General features: G+C 43.0%; 2 protein-coding genes across 2 annotated transcripts; both read left to right on the forward strand.

Moving 5' to 3' along the window:
* The first annotated feature begins 614 nt into the window (after nucleotides 1-614).
* Nucleotides 615-10237, forward strand: opn7d (opsin 7, group member d). Its single transcript, XM_070968568.1, has 6 exons — nucleotides 615-952; nucleotides 6509-6599; nucleotides 6679-6841; nucleotides 7184-7311; nucleotides 7404-7738; nucleotides 8033-10237. The coding sequence occupies exons 2-6, from the start codon at nucleotides 6509-6511 to the stop codon at nucleotides 8513-8515; spliced, it is 1200 nt and encodes a 399-aa protein (XP_070824669.1). The 5' UTR covers nucleotides 615-952; the 3' UTR covers nucleotides 8516-10237.
* A 4455-nt stretch (nucleotides 10238-14692) lies between these two features.
* rad21l1 (RAD21 cohesin complex component like 1) lies at nucleotides 14693-20052 on the forward strand. The gene is made up of 13 exons (XM_070968845.1): nucleotides 14693-14836; nucleotides 14926-15055; nucleotides 15899-15998; nucleotides 16212-16315; nucleotides 16877-16984; nucleotides 17542-17643; nucleotides 17798-17896; nucleotides 18168-18397; nucleotides 18519-18597; nucleotides 18725-18870; nucleotides 18959-19069; nucleotides 19316-19390; nucleotides 19858-20052. Exons 1-13 carry the CDS (start codon nucleotides 14693-14695, stop codon nucleotides 20050-20052), a joined length of 1623 nt encoding a protein of 540 aa, XP_070824946.1.
* Nucleotides 20053-20599: the final 547 nt, after the last annotated feature.

Raw genomic sequence — 20599 nt, forward strand, 5'->3', positions numbered from 1 at the left:
CATCATGCAAATTTAATATTCCATTAAAATCACACTGTATTTTATATTCAGAGAGAAAGTCATTCAAATGTTAAATAGGATCAAAATTCACCCTGACATTGTTGCATCCACCCATATGAATTTATAGTCAACAGCCCATTTTCCAAGCGTGCACACAGACTTCGAACACACACACACACACACACACACACACACACACACACACACACACACACACACACACACACACACACACACACACACACACACACACACACACACACACACACACACGCACACTGTTGCTCATAGGTGCAGAAATGAGCAGCTGTGTGCGAGTAAAGTGTGGAGGGTGACTTGGGGAAACCCACCTTGCGTGCATTATTCAGACACATGATTCATGCGCGTGAAGAAGGTGAATAATCTCAAGTGTACTGTAGAAACAAATCAAAGCACCGGGGGTCAGCATAGCGGGAAAGTAGCACGTTAGGACGGACAGAGGAAACGGGGCGGGGAGCGGTAGTTTGAGTCATCAGACACCCAGAGCTTGTCAGTATTATGTTGATCTCCCTCTCCCTCCCTCCCTCTCTCCCTCCCTCCCTCCCTCCCTCCCTCTCTCTGGCTGACCTGCCGTCACTGTGGGCTTTTCGCTCTACATCAGTGGGGCTCAATGCATCTCCACAATGATGATGAGTGCATATGCTGTATGAGAGAGCGAGTGCGCGTCCACCTGGCTGGATGTGTGTAAGTGTGTCATTGAAGAGGAGGAGAATACCTTAACCGGACTCTTCAGTGTGAGCCTGAAACAGATCCAGGTCCACCTCTCTCTCTCTTTTCTCTCTCTTTTCTCTCTCTGTCTCTGTCTCTGTGTCTGTCTCCCTGTCGCTGGCTGGTCAAGCTCCTCTCCTCTGTGTCCCGCTCTCCACCTGGCCTCCATGAGTTTAACTGAGGACAAGTCATTCCTCCCTGAAAGGTAAGCAGCGTTGGGGTTTCTGTTTCCAGTGCAATATAAAGAGATAATAACAAAAAAGCAGGATCGCTGATGATGACGCACTTGTTTGATCTTCCATATTTTGCTGATGTTGTTCTCAATGTTTGCAAGCAATGAATAGAGAGATGAAGAAGCAGAAAGAAATCATTCTTGTTATTTCTTTTGCTTTTCTGTGCAGTGGGTTTATTCTGACTCACAGTGGTTGTTATCTCCAAACTCTCCCTCTAAAACGATAACATCTGGTTGCGTTAAAAGGGCATTTACTGAAGGACGTTTAGTTAAGTTTCCAGTACTATCTCAAGGAAGTGAAAGCGGCTTGTGCTGGCTGCAGTGCTGCTGATATGAAGGCGCAGGCTTCACAGCCAATTTGCGGGATCTCCGGCAGGATTATTGATGAGATCGCTGATCGACCCTGTCTTCAAAAAACAACTGCTTTCCCTTTATCAAAGTTGCAGCTGTCGTTAAATCGACCATTTTCGGGACTGCTGACTTGAGCTCAGGCTGCTTGCCACATGTTATGTGTGTGCCTGCACGCATGAACTGCCTATTCTCGTTTACTGCACACTTGTGTGAGCGGAGATTCATTTGTTTGTGAGTTCTCACTCAAGGCTCACAACAGAGAATCGATGTGTGTTGACAACGACCGATGACGATGCCACAGTACGATGTCTTCCTGTTGGACACAACATGATATTATGACAAAGTGAATGACCTTCAGCGGAGGATCAGAGGCAAAGGCAAATAACAAATTAAACCGGCTGTCTCCGGGAAGACATTTACCCATAATTGACACAGAAATGTTCACTTTCCCATACCCAGTCAGACTGCGCTTATGTAATATGTTTGTGTCATGCAGGGGAAGCGGTTGTGGTGGAGTGATGATGACTTAACCAGGGTGGCAGGGTGCATCCTTTATGGTCCTTCCTGTTGGCATTTAGCTCAGAGACTCAGGGCATTAAAGCCTGATCAATATTCCAGATTATAGTATCTTATATGAGAAATTCTGTTTGTTTATTGTGAACCTCTGCCAGAAAAGTAATCCTGTTAGCCTTAAGGACATGTCAAATGGCCAGCGTTTGTGCTTCAGCCCTTTCATGATAAATTGTCTCTGCACCAATGGGATGATAAGAGTCTCCATTCTCTGAGACTAAATCTGTGTCACTGCTGCCCTCAGATCAAATCCTCCTCCACCCCCACTTCTTTATTGTACTGCTATCTCACAGGCGAAAAAAGAGACAAAACAGAGAGAAAGAAGAATCTGAAATTACAGACAGCATTTAATCCCTCTCTCTACATCAAAGTAAATTGCTCATTTGTATCAAAATGTGAACAAATCTTTGACTCTTCAGAGTACGTGTGGGTGAGCGTTCAGCAGGCTCGAACAGTTCAGCGCTGCACTGCCCAGAGTCATTAGGATTCATCGTCTGGTCACCATCTGAAGCAAAATTTGTGCCAATCCATCCAGCAGATGTTGGGATATTTCACAGGTTACGTGAAAACTTTGACCTGATGATCATCAGTCATCAGCATCAATATCTGATATCTGTACAGTGTTTTCTGGCAGTCCATCAAATAATTGTTGAGATATATCAGCCTGGACCTGACAGACGGATGTTTGTGTATGATAAAAATCAGCGCCCACGCCTAAGCACCTGTGCAGTCATCAGGTAACAACTGATCCAGGGTCAGATGACTGCACTGCAATGCTTTCTGAACACATTGTATCGTGTCATCTTTCACCACAGTCATTACATAAGATACGCCCGGTGATGCCTCCTTGTCATGCTGCTAAAACACAGTGTAAATATTGTACCGAGATGGCATTCACTTGTCACTGTCAGCCACTCTCAGACGAGGAGGCGGTCACACACAGCGAGGGTGAACACAGTCCACTTCAATCTCCCAAAGGAGACAGGGAAAGGAGACCTGTGTCGTATACGTTGAAGTGGAGGCAATTAAATATTGCACAAAACAGTGAATCATTAGCTCAATAAAATACTAACAGTACAAATAGCTTGCACACTAAAATGTGACTAAAGCTGCAGGGATTAATGATATTAAATTAAATGTTTTTAGGTTCTAGATTTTTGGAAATCTGAGGTCTGAGCTCTGGGAAACCATAAAGACATTTTAGAGACTAAATGAGTTGCAGCCCTAATGTGGACATTTGTGTCTAACTGTGCTCTACGCTGGCATAGAGTGAAGAAAAATAATCAAACAATATTAATGGTAATGGAAACATCACAGTTTTCTACAGACACTAAAATCAGCAGTTTGGCAGTTTTCTTCTCAGTTTCTTTGTTGGCACATTTTTAACATATAAGAGCAAACGTAATAAAAAAGATGCCCAATATTGCCTTGAAACGCACTAATGAAAACAGCAGAAATGCACAAGGAACAGGGCAGGTCAATCAGCTCAGCCACACAACATGCAGCGACACTTTGCATCGACACGCACACACATATTTCATAATTCATAAAGTCAAAGGTCTCACTGGCTGGATGTGATCGCAAAGATGATGCCGAGATAAAATCACCCTCATCAATGGCGTCATTATTTCACTGATATTAAACAGCCCGACTTAATCCGGCTTCCATCCGAGCAACAGATATTTATGTTGACAGAGTCTCAGAGTTGAGAAATGCTCGGGGTTTCAGCACATTGGAGGGTCAGATTTAAACCCAAGTCAAAGATTGAGCTGTGCCACTGGCTGCCAATCTCTGGAAGACACGCAGACACGCTGACATTGTAATTGTCACTGCTCATGAGCTCGTGCATGTGATCTCTTTGCCGCCGCGCTTAGACATCCTGACGCGCCTGTCAGCCTTTAAATGGCTGCTTATCTCCTCTGACCACAGCCATCTAAATTTAATGAGTGACAGCTCCGGTCTCAGTGGCATCACATGAATCTCGCACAGTTTTGATGACATGCAGCAGTGAAGCTTGTCACAAACTTGGAGATTATTCGTCACGCTGACAGCAGACAGATAAATTCAAATCTTTCCCCGAGTAAAGCGCACAGTCAGAACGCCTGCACGGACACAGCAAACCTGGGCAAAAAGGTGAGGGCACCAGTGGGGCGAGGCGCACATGTGCATCAGAAATGAAATAATGAGGGATAACGCTCAGCTGGCAATATACGGTTTGGCCACTACATCATCATCATCATCTGGAGGTCAATGTCCTCGTCCCTGTCTCAAAGGCGTCCCAATTAATCACAGCTGAACAGAGGAGTTATTCAGCCTGGCTCACAGACATGATAACAGTAGTGTCACAGCTCAGCCAGTCTCAAAATACTCAATCTGTCACAGCGGACCAAAGGCACAGTTCAGCTGGCTAAGCTCTCCCCGGCTCTTCCTGTCTACCTCCCCCCTCTCGCTTTCACACTCACGTGGCTGAGGGTCGTCTTGGTTTTGCTCCTCTGGTTACATAAACATGTACAGAGTTCAGCTCTCCAGATGTATTTGACGGCGATGTCACGTAAACGTGCCCGTTGCTGTTAAAAAGATGCACTTTAAGGCACTGATGTGCTAAATTAAACGATGCAGATTCAACTCAATACTTTCTAAAAAAAGCAACACCGTTTCCTAAATTATACAGTAGGGGATTTGTTAAAAAAAAAAAAAATCAAGGGAAATACTGCTCACTCAGGCTTGGTGGAGGTGTTAGAGCTTAAAGGCCAGCACACTTGAGAGAGAAGCAACCACACTCAGATCTGTGCAGAAGTTGTTCTGAGTAATGCGAGCTTTAAATCCTCCTGACGTGACAGTTTCTATCCAAGAGCTCGCGGGAGATAAAACATCTTTTGCTCAGATCGGAGTGTGCAGACGCCTCTCTCTCTCAAGCCTGCTTGTACAGTTATCACCGAGGAAACACGCACCCACAAAATGCCTCTCCAAACTGTCTTTTGCATCTTTTAGTTGCATCATTGTGGTGGAAAAATAACAGGGTTGATAATCTATGACTGCATAAAACACGAGAGACAAAGGTACTCCATGTGTTGTTGAGTCCAGTCAATCATTACAGACATTTAGCTAACAGATTAGCAGATACACCGAGCTAAAACTACATTGAGTTGTGATGTATTACACATCCATTGTTATGCTGTAAATGGGGTTGACAAAACAATAGGAGTCAGTTTAATGCAATTCCACATCTCTCTGCAGCAGTTTCAGGAAAAACGCAAATATCTCCACCTTCATGAAGGAAGGATTTACTCCAGGACTGCATACATACACAAACTTCCACACACACACTGTATATATGCAGGCTGCAAACCATTATAATCCAGTTTCTTTTTGCATATTAGCCCTCGCTGCTGATAAATTAAACCTCCCATTGAGCTCCAGCGAATATGCTGTATTGAAAACAGAGCACTTCATTGTGCTGACATTACGGTGGAGTTCTTGGGTTTGAGTGGCACTAAAACTGGCCATAACTACTTACTCTGCTGAGTCTCCTCCACTCAGACCGACTGGACATTTCGTCATTGACTGGCGTGCTGACTTGCATAGTAATGAATCCTCACTCTTTACCCTGTGTGATTGCCTGAGTCCTTGAGAGTCAATGTTGCTTCTGCATTATCTCTGACAGCACCCCGAGAATTGCTCCAGAATCGTCTCCTGCACGGCGCTTTCCTCCCGGATTTCTATTTCATTCTTCTATCAAACGAAGTGATGCGCTGAATAGCAGTCATCATCTTGTTTGCAGATACATTGTATGTGGGCAAGAAGATGCTGATTGCCTTGATTAAGTGTCTGGCTCATGACAAAGAGCAAGAGTGCCCCTGACGTGCTTCGACCGATGTTGAGAAGACACTTAAGATTTTTCTAACAATCTATTAGGTTGATTTATTAGCGCTGAGCATCTGCTGTGGCATGGTGAACACCCCCTTACCTCTGACTCATCATTCAACTGTTCTATCACTTGTTGTGATCTGCATTTGCCCGTGTGCCTGATTGCATCATGCATAAACATGTGTCAGCTGGGGACAACAATGCAATCTCATTCTTTTTTTTTTCTGGCGAATTTGAGCTCATGTTATCTGAATCATGACTGTTTTGTTCCAGCTCTCAATCTCTCATTGGAAAGGCACAATCTTTCTGATTCTTTCCATCTGTCAATCCTGCTTTGTATATTTCTATTTAATATAAACTGTCCTTGTCTTTTGCACAGGATTATCTTTTAGAAAAAGCTTTTTCATCTATTTCTACATCTGGTCCTGCGGGCTGGAAGTACGGTACAGCAAAGACAGTACGACAGCACAGCTGGCACTACAGGCAATGGATGACATTTACAATGCATCTGAAACAAAACAGAAGAAATGTTGATTTGATTTCAAATATTGACACCCAGCAGTGAGGAACTGGCTTTTGCTGCCGTTATTGGACACTCTTTCAACAATACATTTGCTCCCTTTTGAGCGTTTTCAGTCGAGCCTACAAGAACATCAGCGGAGCCTGAGTCTGAGGAAATGCTTGAATCGTTGCCTTGTTCTCAGTTAACTTGTGTGTGTGCTAATCTTCACAACATTTTAGATGGGAAATGCTTCAGACATATCTGCTGTGTTTGCCTCCACCATCTCCAAGGAGCACGACATCCTCATGGGTTCGCTCTACAGCGCGTTCTGTAAGTCCACGCATGCATGACAAATCCCCACGGCGGCACAATCTCCAGCTCGGCTCAGTCGCGTCTGCTTTCCTCACAGGTGTGCTGTCCCTCATGGGCAACTGCATCCTGCTACTTGTTGCGTATCACAAGCGGTCGACCTTGAAGCCGGCGGAGTTCTTCATCATCAATCTCTCTATCAGCGACCTTGGGATGACGCTGTCTTTATTCCCATTGGCAATACCATCAGCTTTTTCACACAGGTACATCTCATGTTGCCCTCATCCTTCTAGTCTGTGTGAAAAATCAATAGAGTGTTAACAGCAACTGCTGACAGTAAGCTGACTAATTAAAAATGTATGTTTTCTAACAAAAAAGCCAAACATTGCCTGGTTCCAGTTTCTAAATTCTGAGAATTTTCTGCTTTTTTGATTTACATCATTGCAAACTGAATATCTGCTCGGACAAAACAAGCAATTTGAGGAGGTCTCCTTGAGCTTTAGGGAACTGTGACAGGCATTTTCACAAACAATGACTCGATGAAAGACAACCATCAGCAGAATAACTGATAATGACAATGGTAACCCCCTCTTCTGTGTGTGCAGGTGGCTGTTTGGAGAAACCGTCTGTCAGCTCTATGCTATGTGTGGAGTGCTGTTTGGTCTGTGCAGCTTGACCAACCTCACAGCCCTCTCCTTCGTGTGCTGCCTTAAAGTCTGTTTCCCTAACCACGGTGAGGGCAAAATCAACTACGAGGAGTATGACTTTCAGAAAAAATGACCACAATCATTACAAAGCATCTTTTTCACTCTCCTGTCTGAACAGGTAACAAGTTCTCCTCGTTGCACGCCCGCCTCCTGGTGGTTGGAGTGTGGTGTTACGCATCTGTGTTCGCCGTCGGGCCCTTGGCTCAGTGGGGACATTACGGCGCCGAACCTTACGGCACAGCCTGCTGCATTGACTGGCATGCACCCAACCACGAGCTTTCCGCTTTGTCTTACATCATCTGCCTTTTCGTCTTTTGCTACGCGCTGCCCTGCACCGTCATCTTCCTCTCCTACACGTTCATCCTGCTGACAGTGCGGGGGTCACGTCAGGCCGTCCAGCAGCATGTGTCACCGCAGACCAAGACCACCAATGCACACGCTCTCATTGTCAAGGTCAGAGGATTTGAGTGTTGCTTCAGCGTCACTGACTTCAGGATTTTGCAGCTGACAGAATGTGAAAAGGATATGAGACAGTGAATTATTCAGAGGTTATAAAAATGCTTTGCTGATACCTTTAGCTTTGCAGAATCTTCTCAGGCATACGCAGCTATCTGTATGTGTGTTCTGACACGATTTAGGTTTAGTTTGCCGCTTGTTTGACACTAAATAAATCTTGTGCATGCCATGATGTGTGTATCCATGTATGAGTGGCTGCATGTGTACGTGTGGATTTTTCCTTCTCCACAGCTGTCAGTAGCCGTATGTATCGGCTTCCTGGGTGCCTGGAGCCCATACGCTGTTGTGGCCATGTGGGCCGCTTTCGGAGACGCCACCCGGGTTCCTCCTGATGCGTTCGCCCTTGCCGCCATATTTGCCAAGTCGTCCACCATCTACAACCCTATGGTCTACCTGCTTTGCAAGCCAAACTTTCGAGAGTGTCTCTACAGAGACACGTCTGTGTTGCGACAGAGGTTCTACCGGGGAAGCCCGCAGTCAGATCCGAAAGAACGCTTCGGATCCACCTCGCAGCGCAACAAGGACACGAGCATCTCCACGCGCTTTTCGAATGGACAGCAGGAGAGCTACGGGGCCTGTCTGCACTGCACTGACAATGCAGAGCTGTGTCATGTGACCACTCCCCAAAGGACTGCCTGCATCCTGACTGGATCCACCTACAGAGAGGTGACAGTCAGCCGGCTCCCAGCCAAACCACAGGCTGATTTACTCTAGTGATACAGCCTCCTCCTTCCGTGAGGCAAACAAGATGGGACAGGTGCTCAAAAAGACAGATTACTGAGCAGAGACAGCACAACAACAAAGAGCCTGCACAAGTTATAATGAGTGTGGTTGACCAAGACTTTATGGCATGACAACACCACAGAGAATCACTCAAATTTTCCAAAAATCCACACAGTGCTGGCTTCATCTGAGATCTGCCACAGAAGCGTATACTTGCAATGTTTCCCGTTTCGTTTTAGCGAACAGTAACCTAACTGGATCCTGAGGGAGCAGAAAATGAGACAGGAGAACCTCGGCTGGCTTCAAGGTTAATTAGGCAAATGTGTGACATTTTAAAGCGGCTCATAATCTTTCACGTACAGCGGGAACATGTAATGTGAGGATGTGTTTGTTATCTGGCCTGTTCAACCAAAAGGATATATAAAGATATACAGAATTACTGTAAAGGATTTTAAAGGGCATGAAGACATTGTTTATGGTCCTTCCTGTAATGGCAAGACTAACGTGTAATCAAAGGACACGTATAACCATTGCATGAATGCTGAATACCGGGTGGTGAAGCTGTTACCCCTCCGAAATGATCAAGTATTCACCCCCTGTAGGCTTGAATGTTTCTACGGACGCCTCGTCCTTGTCTCCATTGGAATCCATCGTAACAGAGACATTAACTCAACCTGACAGCTGCTGTTTTCCGTAAGGAATCAAACAACCAACTTTTAGCAGCCGCTTCAAGCCTACAGGGAGGTGTGAGTATGTGATACTAAACAGACAGATTTAGGTGGAGAATCACTGAAGTGAAGAGGTCCACACTTACTTCTTACTTACACGACTGTAGACTGTTGGATAACACTGGCAAAACCGAGTCTGAACGCTGTAGACCTGAAGACCGCGTCCAGGAGGTAAATATCATACTTGGAAACTCATGTTTAGACATTTATTTTAGCAGAGGTTTTTAGTGAAAGCCACCCCAGGCTGCTCTCTTTCTTTCAGGGGATTCCTTAACTCTGGGGGGGACCCCTCTCCTCTCCAGACCACCTTAGTACCAATTCTGATATCAGCTTGATTACATTAGATTAACATTAAAGGGGATCTGCTCTGTACAGAAAACACAGTACTCACTAACATGAGCGACACCTGTAATTTAAGACCATTTTCAAAGTTCAAAAACCAGTTAAATACCTTTTTATAAGTATTTATTATATTTATATATCTATTAAAGCATTCATGTCAGAATCAATGGAAAACAGGTTTTTCAATGTGACCCATAGCAGTGAAAACACATGAAGCTCCTTGGTCACACAGACAAGGTTACCAACTGAGGTTTTAAACATTTTCTTAATTATATCTTTGATTTTCTTAAATTGACAAAGTGCACACGTCTATAATCTGTAACGGATATTAGATTATAGACGCTCTTCTCTTTGTCTTCTGCTGCTCATTTTCTTATTCTAATTTAAGAGTATTTATTGTAAAAATGAAGCCATCAATTATAATCAATTTCTCTTTGGACTTTAATCAGATATAATATCAACCATGTCTGATCCTCCCAATAGACTGAGAGCCAGTTTGTTGAGCCTAAAAACACAAACAGCATTTAACTCTGCTCTCCCTTTTTCATGTGGTACTGTGTCGTGTGGCCTCATGTATGCATATAAAGAAAAGCATACTGTACGTGTTGAAATCGAAACCTATTCTTGTGCAGCTTTATTTACTAAAAAAATAAAAACACTGAACAATGGCTGTGGTTCGACTTTTCTGGAAAGCAGGAACTTTGTGCAGCATTGTGTCGTCGACAGTCAGAGCTCCGATTGTTGAAAACTCTTTGATTTAGATGAAATCAAAGAATCTGAATGAGTGTCATTAGTCATCACAGTCACGCCAGGATCAAGGCACAGTGAAGTAAGTGGTCAATAGAATCGTAGCATAACAGATTATAGCACAGGATCCATCAAGGCAAGTAACCTTTGAAGGATATTCTTTATTTTTAACAATTTTTCTGTTCTTCAACAATGAAGAAAACAAACCTATGCGACTTTATACTTTTCTAATCAAGAGTGAGGAAGTGTCGCTCTGGAAATATTAACATTATTCCATTAATGCAAGAGCACACCGGGTTTAAATTCACCGGCCATCTAATTTTCCATAAAGCAGTGAAGTGACATTTATCGGCAGCAGATCGCTCTGGCGTCTGTTTAACATTCCCAGGTTGGTGTGCAGCACTTGCAGAGCCTGAAACAAATCTCCCCTCAGACAAAAGCACTGGTGTTTAACAAGACGCCGCGGCAGCAAAAGAAAGACAAGACTGCTCGACCTCAAATACACTGAAAGTGAAATTATAAGAATAAAAATCAACAAAAACCGAGACAACTGTTTATTTCGTATTCGAGTAATTGTCTTATTTAAAAAAAAAAATCTAAAGATCCATCTAATTATTTGTCTGCATAAACTGATAAATCTGTTTGCTGGGAGCTACAACACTGTCTGTCACTAAAAGAAAAATCTTAAGCTGATGAGATATTTAAAAAGAATGGACGAGGTTCATGTGTCAAAGCACTCTCTTAAGGAGCTCAGCAGCTTCTCTGTTTAATGGACTGCAATACTCCAGTTCATCGCAGCTTCATCGTATCTCTGTTTGCCACTGAGACGGCCTTGTGCAGAGGAGTAGCTCTGAGCACGCTGACCAAAATCATGATGACAGCAAAGCTGCAGCTGGGGGGTTTCCAGCCCTTTGAAGATAATACACATGTGCATCCAAAAGCACATATAAGAAAGCACACTGGGGTTTAAATCTTAAAAAAAATGCAAAGCAAAGACGAGTGGATCAATAAAGTGGATCTGCTGAAGTGATCTGCTTCTATCAGAGCTGAATCGAAGTGGAATAAAATGAAAATGAAAAGCCAGCAGGGAGCCCGAGCTCATATGCATGAAGTTTTGACTTAGATGCAAAGCAATTTAATTTCCCTCGGTGTAAAAAAAAAAAAAAAAAAGTCTGGAGGATAAGCTTTCCCTCACAACCAATACAAGGCGAGCTCTGAGATGCAGCCAGAGGAGGAATTAAAAGAAAAAGAACTGATATGGCACATTACATTTAGGAAAACTGGAAGATTAATGCTACACGGGCGCACACACACACACACACACACACACACACACACACACCCACACACACAGAAGCTGGATATTTTTCAAAGCCATAAACTAAATCAAAAACAATGATTTACCTCGCCCAGTTTGGGATTACTGCGACTGTTATGTGCGTGATTCTTGATTTTGGGCTGCGTAAGCTTCTTTTGTAGAAACACATGGAAACTTAACGGTTAACACGATTAGAAATATTACTCAATGCATTGTTTTGCCATCACAGATGGAGGGAGAGTTTACCCAGCGCAGCGTCCAAAAGCCGTAGCCAAAAGCTTCACTGAGTAGTCGCTTCAAAGACAGTGAGAGTGGAGTTTACACAGTGACAGATCCAAAACATCGCACACACGTCTTTACACTCATCTGATTTAACTCTGAAAAGGTCCCATGTTTAGTCTCCTCAGTTTCCCTCAAACTCTGACTCCCTCAATGAAATCCAGACCATGACTCGTCCTACCAGCTGCTCCCGTGCAGCAGCACCACCCCAGGCACACAGTTAGAGCAAAACACAAACTTATTTTGCCATGTTTGATTCTCGGCCCGACATCGGTGGCTCAGTGACTCGAGGGCAGTTTTTGTTCTTAAATATGAGTGTTTGAAAGAAATAAAGATTAAGGGATCTTTGATGTGTTTAGTTTCCTTCATCCTACCGCTTGGCTGAGAAGTCCACAGTCGTGTTTGCCGGGTTCATCTTAGATCCATCCTAATGTCTTCACCCACTGCCACACCAGCGGTTTGCTGCATCTTTATTGGAGTTCTAAGGATTAGAAAGTTGACAAAAATAATCAGCAACTATTTTGATAAACAATCGAACAATCAAATTGAATTCAAATCACATGGAAAATACAACTCTGAGCTACGATGGCCATTCTTCACTATTTTCTGAACAAACAATTCATCAGTCAAGAAAATAACCTGACAATAAATCCATATGGGAAATCATCTCTACAATAATGTTAGAAAAATATTTTAGATATAGATTAGGAAAGTCATAATGTATCTTACCAGTATGTCAGGCTACAAAACCATTTCATTTTCAACTCCAAGCTCTGCAGCTGGGTGCAATTTTCAGATCATTTTTTTGGCTTTTAAGCTACTCAGTTATTTATTTATATGCACATAGATGGTTTACAAATTGCACAATAGTAAATTATTGTGCAAAACCTAACAATACACATGACACCAAGTCAAAAAAAACAACAGGAAACCGACGTCATGTTGGATACAGTATGCTGCATTTCAGAAAAATGCAGAACAGTCAGAAGACAGATTAATCAAGAAAATAACCAATAAGTTGCAGCCCTGTAACACTGAATGACAAATGAGGATCAAACATTTCCACAGAGTACAAACAAGTCTCTGACATAATGTCCACATGATTAAACTTTTACTAAAGAAGCTTTTGTATAATTATTGGTTTGTATAAGACTTTACAAGTATTCACTGTGTCACCACTACTGAGCCTCTTCAATATTTGATCTCTAACAATGTGATAAGAGCTGAAACTTCATTCATTCATTCATTATTCGTTCATAATCCACCTGACATCATTTCTGCAGGTGAGTGTTTTGAGGTGGCCTCTGCATCCTGAGCACAGTCAGGGTCTCAGTGACTGACTGCGGGTTTATGCCCTGATGCCCTCTAGTGGCCGCAAACAGAAACAACATGAGGAACGACTCTCAGCCAAACCGCTGAAAAGCCTGTTTACTCCTCAGATATATATATACATTTTTTATCTACAGGCTGATTTTGAAAATATTTTCAGTGAGTCTCAATTTCTCAGAGCCCAAATTTTTATAGTAAATATTACACACTTTGTCTAACTTTCCATCCAAAGCACACACAAAAAAATCTGTTTTACAAACTATCAAAACAGTTATCCATTAATTTTCCTTCAGCCTACCGATTAATTAAGTGTATCGTTTTCTCTCTAAAGGAAACTGCCAGCAAAACTGGTGGGGAAAAAACGTTTGAATGTGAAGCAATCTGCACATCTGAAATAAAGCTGGTAATAATTAAGAGTGCATTAGATGCATCAAACCATTGGAAAAAACACTTGATGGTGACCAAATGACATTAAGTCTCTTACTTTTGGTGCCTCTAACAAACACTTCTTTACTTCGACATTTACATTCAAATGCATGTTGGGGTTAATAAACACAAGCTCCCTCCATTCAATCGTTAACTAGGGCTACATGATTTTAAGGAGAAATCAATTGTTTTGACTGTACTGTTAGCTTAAAACAGCACCACTGACCCGTTCTTCTCTTTAGCAGAAGCTTCATCGCTCCTTCCTGCACTTTGTGGAAATAACGAAAAGCCTTAAATTAATACATTTTTATCTTAGATATCCTAAAATAGTTGGGACAATTGTGTTGCTGCGTCTTATAGACTGAGTAATTACAAACATTTAACCGACCAGTTTCAGCTAAACGCTAACATTACAAGTTCGCTGGTCACTTCAGAACTAACGCTCCCCTCGAGGGACATATTTCTTAATAACTATTGCGTTTCTCCACCGTTTTGTTTGTTGTTCTTTTTTTCTTGCCGGAAGTCGCTGCTTGGTTACCGCTCGCGGTGATGTGCACGCTCCAAATGTCAAAAGGCGGTATTTTCAAAGTTAAGGTAGGGTGTTCTCCTGATGTCTGGCTAGCTAGGTACGCGTGAAATTAATTAAATGAGCAGTTTTATGTCTCTACCTTATTGTGAGTTGTATTAAAAGACATGTTGCCACGATGTTTAGCTACCTACAGCTGAAAAACTAAACTGTTGTCGCATTGTAGCTAGCTAGTTAGCTACACGTTAGCAAACGCAGCTAGCTAGCCGCCTTTGACCCATGAAGGTTGCGATGTTCAAGCATAGCTCGCACTAACATTGCACTGATGAAACAGCTAGGTAAAATTCTCATTGTACTCCCCTAATGCCAGCTAGTACGTCTTTTAATTACTGCATTTAGCAGACACATGAAAGAGGTTTAAACAAAAGTTGTTGTTTGCCACAGGTGACAGCTAGCTTCAGTATCCCAACATGATGTTCTATACTCAACTCTTCACGTCCAAGCGGGGGCCTCTTGCCAAAATCTGGTTGGCAGCGCACTGGGAGAGGAAACTCACAAAGGCCCATGTATTTGAATGCAATTTGGAAGCAACCATCAGAGACATAATTTCCCCAAAGGTAAAATCACATCCCCAAAACCCCATATACTGTAATAATTTGTACCTGAGGTATAAAAGCTGTCTGAGATGTGTTTGTTATCTTTGTAGATGAAAATTGGGCTGCGGACATCTGGTCATCTGCTCATTGGTGTGGTCAGGATCTATTCGAGAAAAGCAAAGTATCTCCTTGCAGACTGCAGTGATGCCTTGGTTCAAATTAAAATTGCATTCAGACCAGGTAACACACCCTGCTTGCTTTGTCACTGTCGTCAGTCATTATTTATATTGTAGAGTTGAATAAAAGCACCACATGGTTTGACAGGCTGGTGGTGTAATATTGAACTGGCTGAAATATTAATTATTTCTCAGATAGGGTAGGGAATGACAGCTATTGCCAAATGGATGCATTTGAGGGGAGAAAGACAAGAAATGTGTAATTTTAAGCAGCGTGGCTCTTTTTGTTTTGTAAATGTGACAACTCTTCCTGAATGAATGAGGCCAAAACTTGTGCTCTGGAAAAGGCGATTGCAGTTAAAACTCTGTATACTTGGCTTCCTCTACAATCTAAACAGTTTCAACAAAAGCAAAACATTACAACCTAAATAAAGGTATGATTTATTCCATCACTGTTGCATTATACTGCATTGGATTTAGCTAGGTTTAACTAATAAACTGGCAACATAGTGTAAATAATGGTAAATTCTGTCCCAAATGAAGATACACCACCAGAGGGTGACATAGACTTATTTTGGGAAGGGAGCTGCTCAATGCAAGAATCGTATATGCATTCATGAATTGTCTTATGTACAGCATCACAAGACTGAACAGTCCCACAGGACAGAGACTGAAAGGGGTGCTTAAAGACCCCACAGTCTCTTGCAGGGGGTGAGAGGTGTCCATTATTGACGTCAGCTTGGCTAACGTCCTCCTCTCACTCGCCTCCTCTATGGAATCCGAGAGTCCTCTTAACCAGTTTTATACCTCTTCAGCTAAATTCCTGGGTGCTGTTCACACCGCTTCTCATTCTAAATGCAGTACATATTAGCATAATTTGCCCTGCGTATCTTTCTCACCACCCCAGATCAGACAGATATGCCTATGGAGGGACTTGAGGCTACAGTAAAGGCAATTACCTTAATTGAAGATTTCTCTTCCTTTGATGCCCAGCTGCCAGCCCCAAGGTACAGAGCACTTTTTGAGATATTCAAAGATGCTTAACATCGACAAATAACAAATTAAGTTTTCATGCTCAGATTACAAACACTTATTACTGATGCTGCTGATACAGGACTAACCCTTTCATTTACATTTGGATCCCCCATTGTTTCTTTCTGCCTAATGAACAAGTATTCTGTCTGTGTCTGCACCATGTTCTCTTCATACTGGGACACCAGTGACATAGATGTCATGGACCACTTTTCACTGAACCAGAGTCGATCGGAGGAAATCACTCTGAAAGAGGATTTTAGAAACGACTTTCTGAACTTGGTAGATTTTGGTAAGAACCAGTTTGTTCTCATGTTGTGGTACTTCCTTACACCTGGCATTAACGTGCATCGTGGATGACCTGATCATAAGCGGACAGTGCTAAAGACTGTGAAGTGTAAATATCTACCAAGACATATTGTGATCCCATCATTGTGGTCTGGGACACATGTGACCACATATGTTTTTTAGTGTAAATGCTGATGCATCCTGATGCGTCCCCGACAAGGACATGAAAGAAACATCCTCAGTCCTCATTTTTTTAGAAGCTTACAGTTTTCTAAAACAGTTTCGATGGGGAGTTATATATTTGTGACCTGTTTTTAAAGATTTACATCTGCAGCAGGAATTAATGTGCTTGGGGCTGAGTTCCACAGACAGGCTGGGGAAGTTTGCATGTATTGAGAGGCACACTGGGGCTTTGTGGTTTTTGGTCTCTTTTCATGGGATTTGTTGACAGGGACGAAAATAGACGACATCATCAACCTTCTCATTAAAGCATGTTTTTCTTTGTGGAGCTGACATGTTATACTGACTGCATTTTTTCCCTCCTTTTGTGTGCTCTGATGAGTAGGAGATGAGTCCCAGATTCACAGGTCTGGGCTGCTGGATATGAGCCTCCAGAGCCTGACTCAACATGGAGACGCCTTTGGGGATGAGGACAAAGGGTTTGACCTCCTTGGTAGTGATTGTGGATTGATCAGGATAAATTTTTGCCATATTCTGGCCTAAACAAAACCACTGGTAACTGATTTTGACTTGCTTTACTGTTGTTAATAGTGGGCTATCACCTTTTTGCCAAACTAGGCAAGTACCACATCTGACTATTATGCATTTTACAATGCTAAACAGTATAATCAATATATAATTTTGACACAGAGTGCAGATGTTTGAACAAGGGAAACCAGAGAAATCACAAACACAACCCAGCCTTCATGTCCTGTGAAGAACCAGTGTTCACGGGCTGGGTCTTTGAAGGATCAGGCCCCTGAATCGGGACACAGAATAAATAGTATCTGAGCCTGACTGCTCAGTAGTTTTTGATAACTGTTGAATAATAATCAATCATTCGTAAGTCTTATAGCTTTGTAGCAAGAAAATTCCAATAACTTGGATTGAAATACTGCACTACTGTAAATATTTGCCCTTGTTGTGTCAGTGATGATTTTTTTGCTTCTTTTTTCTTTTTTAATCAAAAATCAGTGTGATTGATTATTTAAATTTTTGGCGACCCTGCAGACTTTCTGACAAACTTCAGCGATCATGCTGAGTCCACTGCGTTCATCCCTGAAGAGCCTCAAAAGGGAAATCCAGAGATCCCTTCACTCAGTCATCAACAAGGTGATAATTCATTGCTTTAAATATTTTACATTGTCAGTGCTCTGCCTGTATTTTATATTCTCAGCTGGGGCTGTTTGTGTCGATGTGTACACGTTCTGTTATGCTTTGTTCATGAAGAGCACGCCTTTACATTCAGACTCCATATGTTTTCCAGATGCTGACACAATGGAGGTGGAGACCCCCGCACTGAGTGAGACCACCCTGATAGCTAATGAGGAAAAGGCCTTTGCCCTTGAACCTGTGGCCATCACCCGTAGGCACAACGAAACAACTCTCAAACTGTGTTCCTTCGACTCACTAACGTACTGTATATTATGCAAATAATTATTGAAATGCTGTCACAACAGCTGGCATCGTCCCCTGAAACCACAGCTATTATAATTCTGAACATTGTTATGCAAACGGAGCCAAACCAAAAGCGTCAAACAGCTGACGCCGCGTTCGTTCCTTGGCACACAAACGCTGTTGATACTTGATACAGCAAAACCAGCATTGTTATGAACTTCCTGCTGTTTCTTTCTCAGCAAACTCAGAGAGGAAGAAATGGAAGAGAAGACGCAAGTTGGTTGTGGACCAGACGAAAGAGCTGAGCAGTGAATCCATCAGAGAGCAGCTTTCTGACTATTCAGATCTGATCGGGCCCTTTGATATGGCCCCACCAACCCTGCAGCTCATGCAGTGGAAGGAGAGCGGAGGTGCAGACAAACTCTTTGCACAGCCGTGTTCTGCTGTGGCAGCTCCACAGATAAACGAGGTGAAAAGATGAACGAATCCCTTCAGTGTGGGCCTTCATCGTAACAACAGTGAATCTGTCAATAGTCAACATTAAATTGAAATGACTTCTGCTGCATTTAAATAGCATTTTGTCTTTGCAGCTGTTCGCGCAGAGTATTTTCCAGGTGAAATATAATGTGTGTGAGGAGGTTGAGATGATGCGCCAGGATGGACAAGAAGGTAGGAGCTTACATATGCAAGCAGTGGGAGTGCTATAATGTCCATGAAGTATGATCTCATTATTTGGAATGCATCACCAGTGTCTGTCGCTAAAAACATGAAATCTCCATTATTGTGTCTCCTATAGTTCAGAGGGACATAAGCGCCCTGACCACAAGCAACATCAGTGTCCCAGATTCACCAGCAGACCCTGAGAGGACACACGCCACTGAGCCGATGGTCCTTTATCACACGAATGACAGTCGACATGGGAATTACTCTGAGCTCACGCAAGTAAGCACCCGCATGTCAGCTGAAGAGAACGGACTGTATGTACCTTTTACCTTCTCTGTCTTTACAATCTGTGCCCTGTGTCCGTCAGGGTGAAAATATGTCCGAGTTCACTCATCCAGAACTTCCATCTGAAGATTCCATGTTTGTCCATCCATCTTTCATGAAGCAGGAGGCTCAGACAGCTTCCCTCCACACTCAGGTGCTTCTGAACACACACACAATTACAAATACAGTGCAGGGAATTATCCTCTGTTGCAATTCCAATTTCACCTGCCTTATCTTTGGAATGAAAGTGAACTAATAATTGATGGTTATCTGCAAAAATGGCTGCTACAGTGGACAAGCTTCAGTCTGTTCGCCTCTACCAGATGGCGGGTGTTAATTTCCCGTGCTGCCGTGGAGATGTGCCCAGCATCGCTGACTGAAATCCTCTTCTAACTTGCAGCCTATGCTGGACAGCCAGGACTTTGAGAACAGGAGGATAAGCAAGCTTGCACAGAAGCTCCTGAACTCTATGAAAGTAAGGACCTAAAAATAAATGTTCAGATATTAGATTCATAAGAACACCACATCATCCAATTATGTCTGCTCGTGATCTCCAAGAGTCAGTCCAGTTGTACGAGCGTAATGGGATGTCTGCGGTGTCACATCCATGGAAAAGAGACGGCAAACAGGGTGCCGATTCACATTAATATCAGTATATGATCCAATTGCCCGTCAGCAGAAGCCTGACTCCGGCTGCACCATCTTACACGCATCTGTTATAGGATGTGTTTGTAACATCTGCATGTTCAGGACACAGGACGTTGTTTCCATGAGAGACAGTGTGTCCCTGCTCTGTTCAGCACTGAACGGCAGATACAAATCTACAGTGGACAGGGATTTAAGGATGAGAGGGCCGGGGCAGGATTAGGGGTGATGCTGGGAAATTTAATTCTCTCGTGTGTGTGTGTGTGTGTGTGTGTGTTTGTGTTTGTGTGTGTACAGAGCAACAATGACACCACGCTCAGCCTGGAGGCGCTCTGCGAAGGAGGCACTCGCTCACAGGCTGCAACCACTTTCTTCTGCCTCCTGGTCCTGAAACATCAAAAAGCCCTTGACCTGCACCAGAGGGCGCCCTATGAGGACATCTTCGCCACACCTGGGCCCAACTTCGGAAACAGAAAACAGTTTCAGATATGAGCTGCAGTCTCGTTTTACTCCTTATGCACAAGATGTTTGTGTTACTAAGTCAGTTTCCCAGAGTAAAATTTAATTAACTCTTAGGTTTCTGGGCTAAATAGTAAAAACTTGTAAAAGCTTCATTATGTGTCACACTCTTTAGTGTGTGTGCGTGTGTTTGTCTGAAAACTTGGACCGCTTTGCTTGTTCTCAGCACTTTTAATTTGTGAGAAATTGGGACGGCATCATTGAAGGAACATTTTGTTCAAAACTCTTCCTCAGACTTTTTAATAGGCCTCAGACATCATACGGTATCTGACACCGGGTGTGGGTGTCACAGCCCTCAGTGTTCTTGTGATCTACACATTCAGTAGTTTGAATTTTACCTGTTTTTTTCCTGCAAACTGAGCTGCATCCTCAGCATCAGCTGGAGAGAGTGATGCTAAATTATCCAGTGTTAACCGGCTCAAATGAAATTCAGTTCATTAGCTTGCAGCTTGTCAGAATTTGTCATTACTTTCATTCTGTGCTAAGTGAAGGCCGGGCATCACACATCTGAGGACAGCTA

This window comes from Chaetodon trifascialis, chromosome 8 (assembly GCF_039877785.1).
Source record: "Chaetodon trifascialis isolate fChaTrf1 chromosome 8, fChaTrf1.hap1, whole genome shotgun sequence".
Lineage (NCBI taxonomy): Eukaryota > Metazoa > Chordata > Actinopteri > Chaetodontiformes > Chaetodontidae > Chaetodon > Chaetodon trifascialis.

What these genes read in the sequence shown, in the direction of transcription:
- opn7d (XM_070968568.1), top strand. Translation starts at nt 6,509, where the DNA reads ATGGGAAATGCTTCAGACATATCTGCTGTGTTTGCCTCCACCATCTCC. An exon ending in AGTCTGTTTCCCTAACCACG is followed by an intron (nt 7,312 to 7,403) that starts GTGAGGGCAAAA and finishes CTGTCTGAACAG; the next exon opens with GTAACAAGTTCTCCTCGTTG. An exon ending in CACACGCTCTCATTGTCAAG is followed by an intron (nt 7,739 to 8,032) that starts GTCAGAGGATTT and finishes CCTTCTCCACAG; the next exon opens with CTGTCAGTAGCCGTATGTAT.
- rad21l1 (XM_070968845.1), top strand. Translation starts at nt 14,693, where the DNA reads ATGTTCTATACTCAACTCTTCACGTCCAAGCGGGGGCCTCTTGCCAAA. An exon ending in CAGCTCCACAGATAAACGAG is followed by an intron (nt 18,398 to 18,518) that starts GTGAAAAGATGA and finishes TTGTCTTTGCAG; the next exon opens with CTGTTCGCGCAGAGTATTTT. An exon ending in AGCTCCTGAACTCTATGAAA is followed by an intron (nt 19,391 to 19,857) that starts GTAAGGACCTAA and finishes GTGTGTGTACAG; the next exon opens with AGCAACAATGACACCACGCT.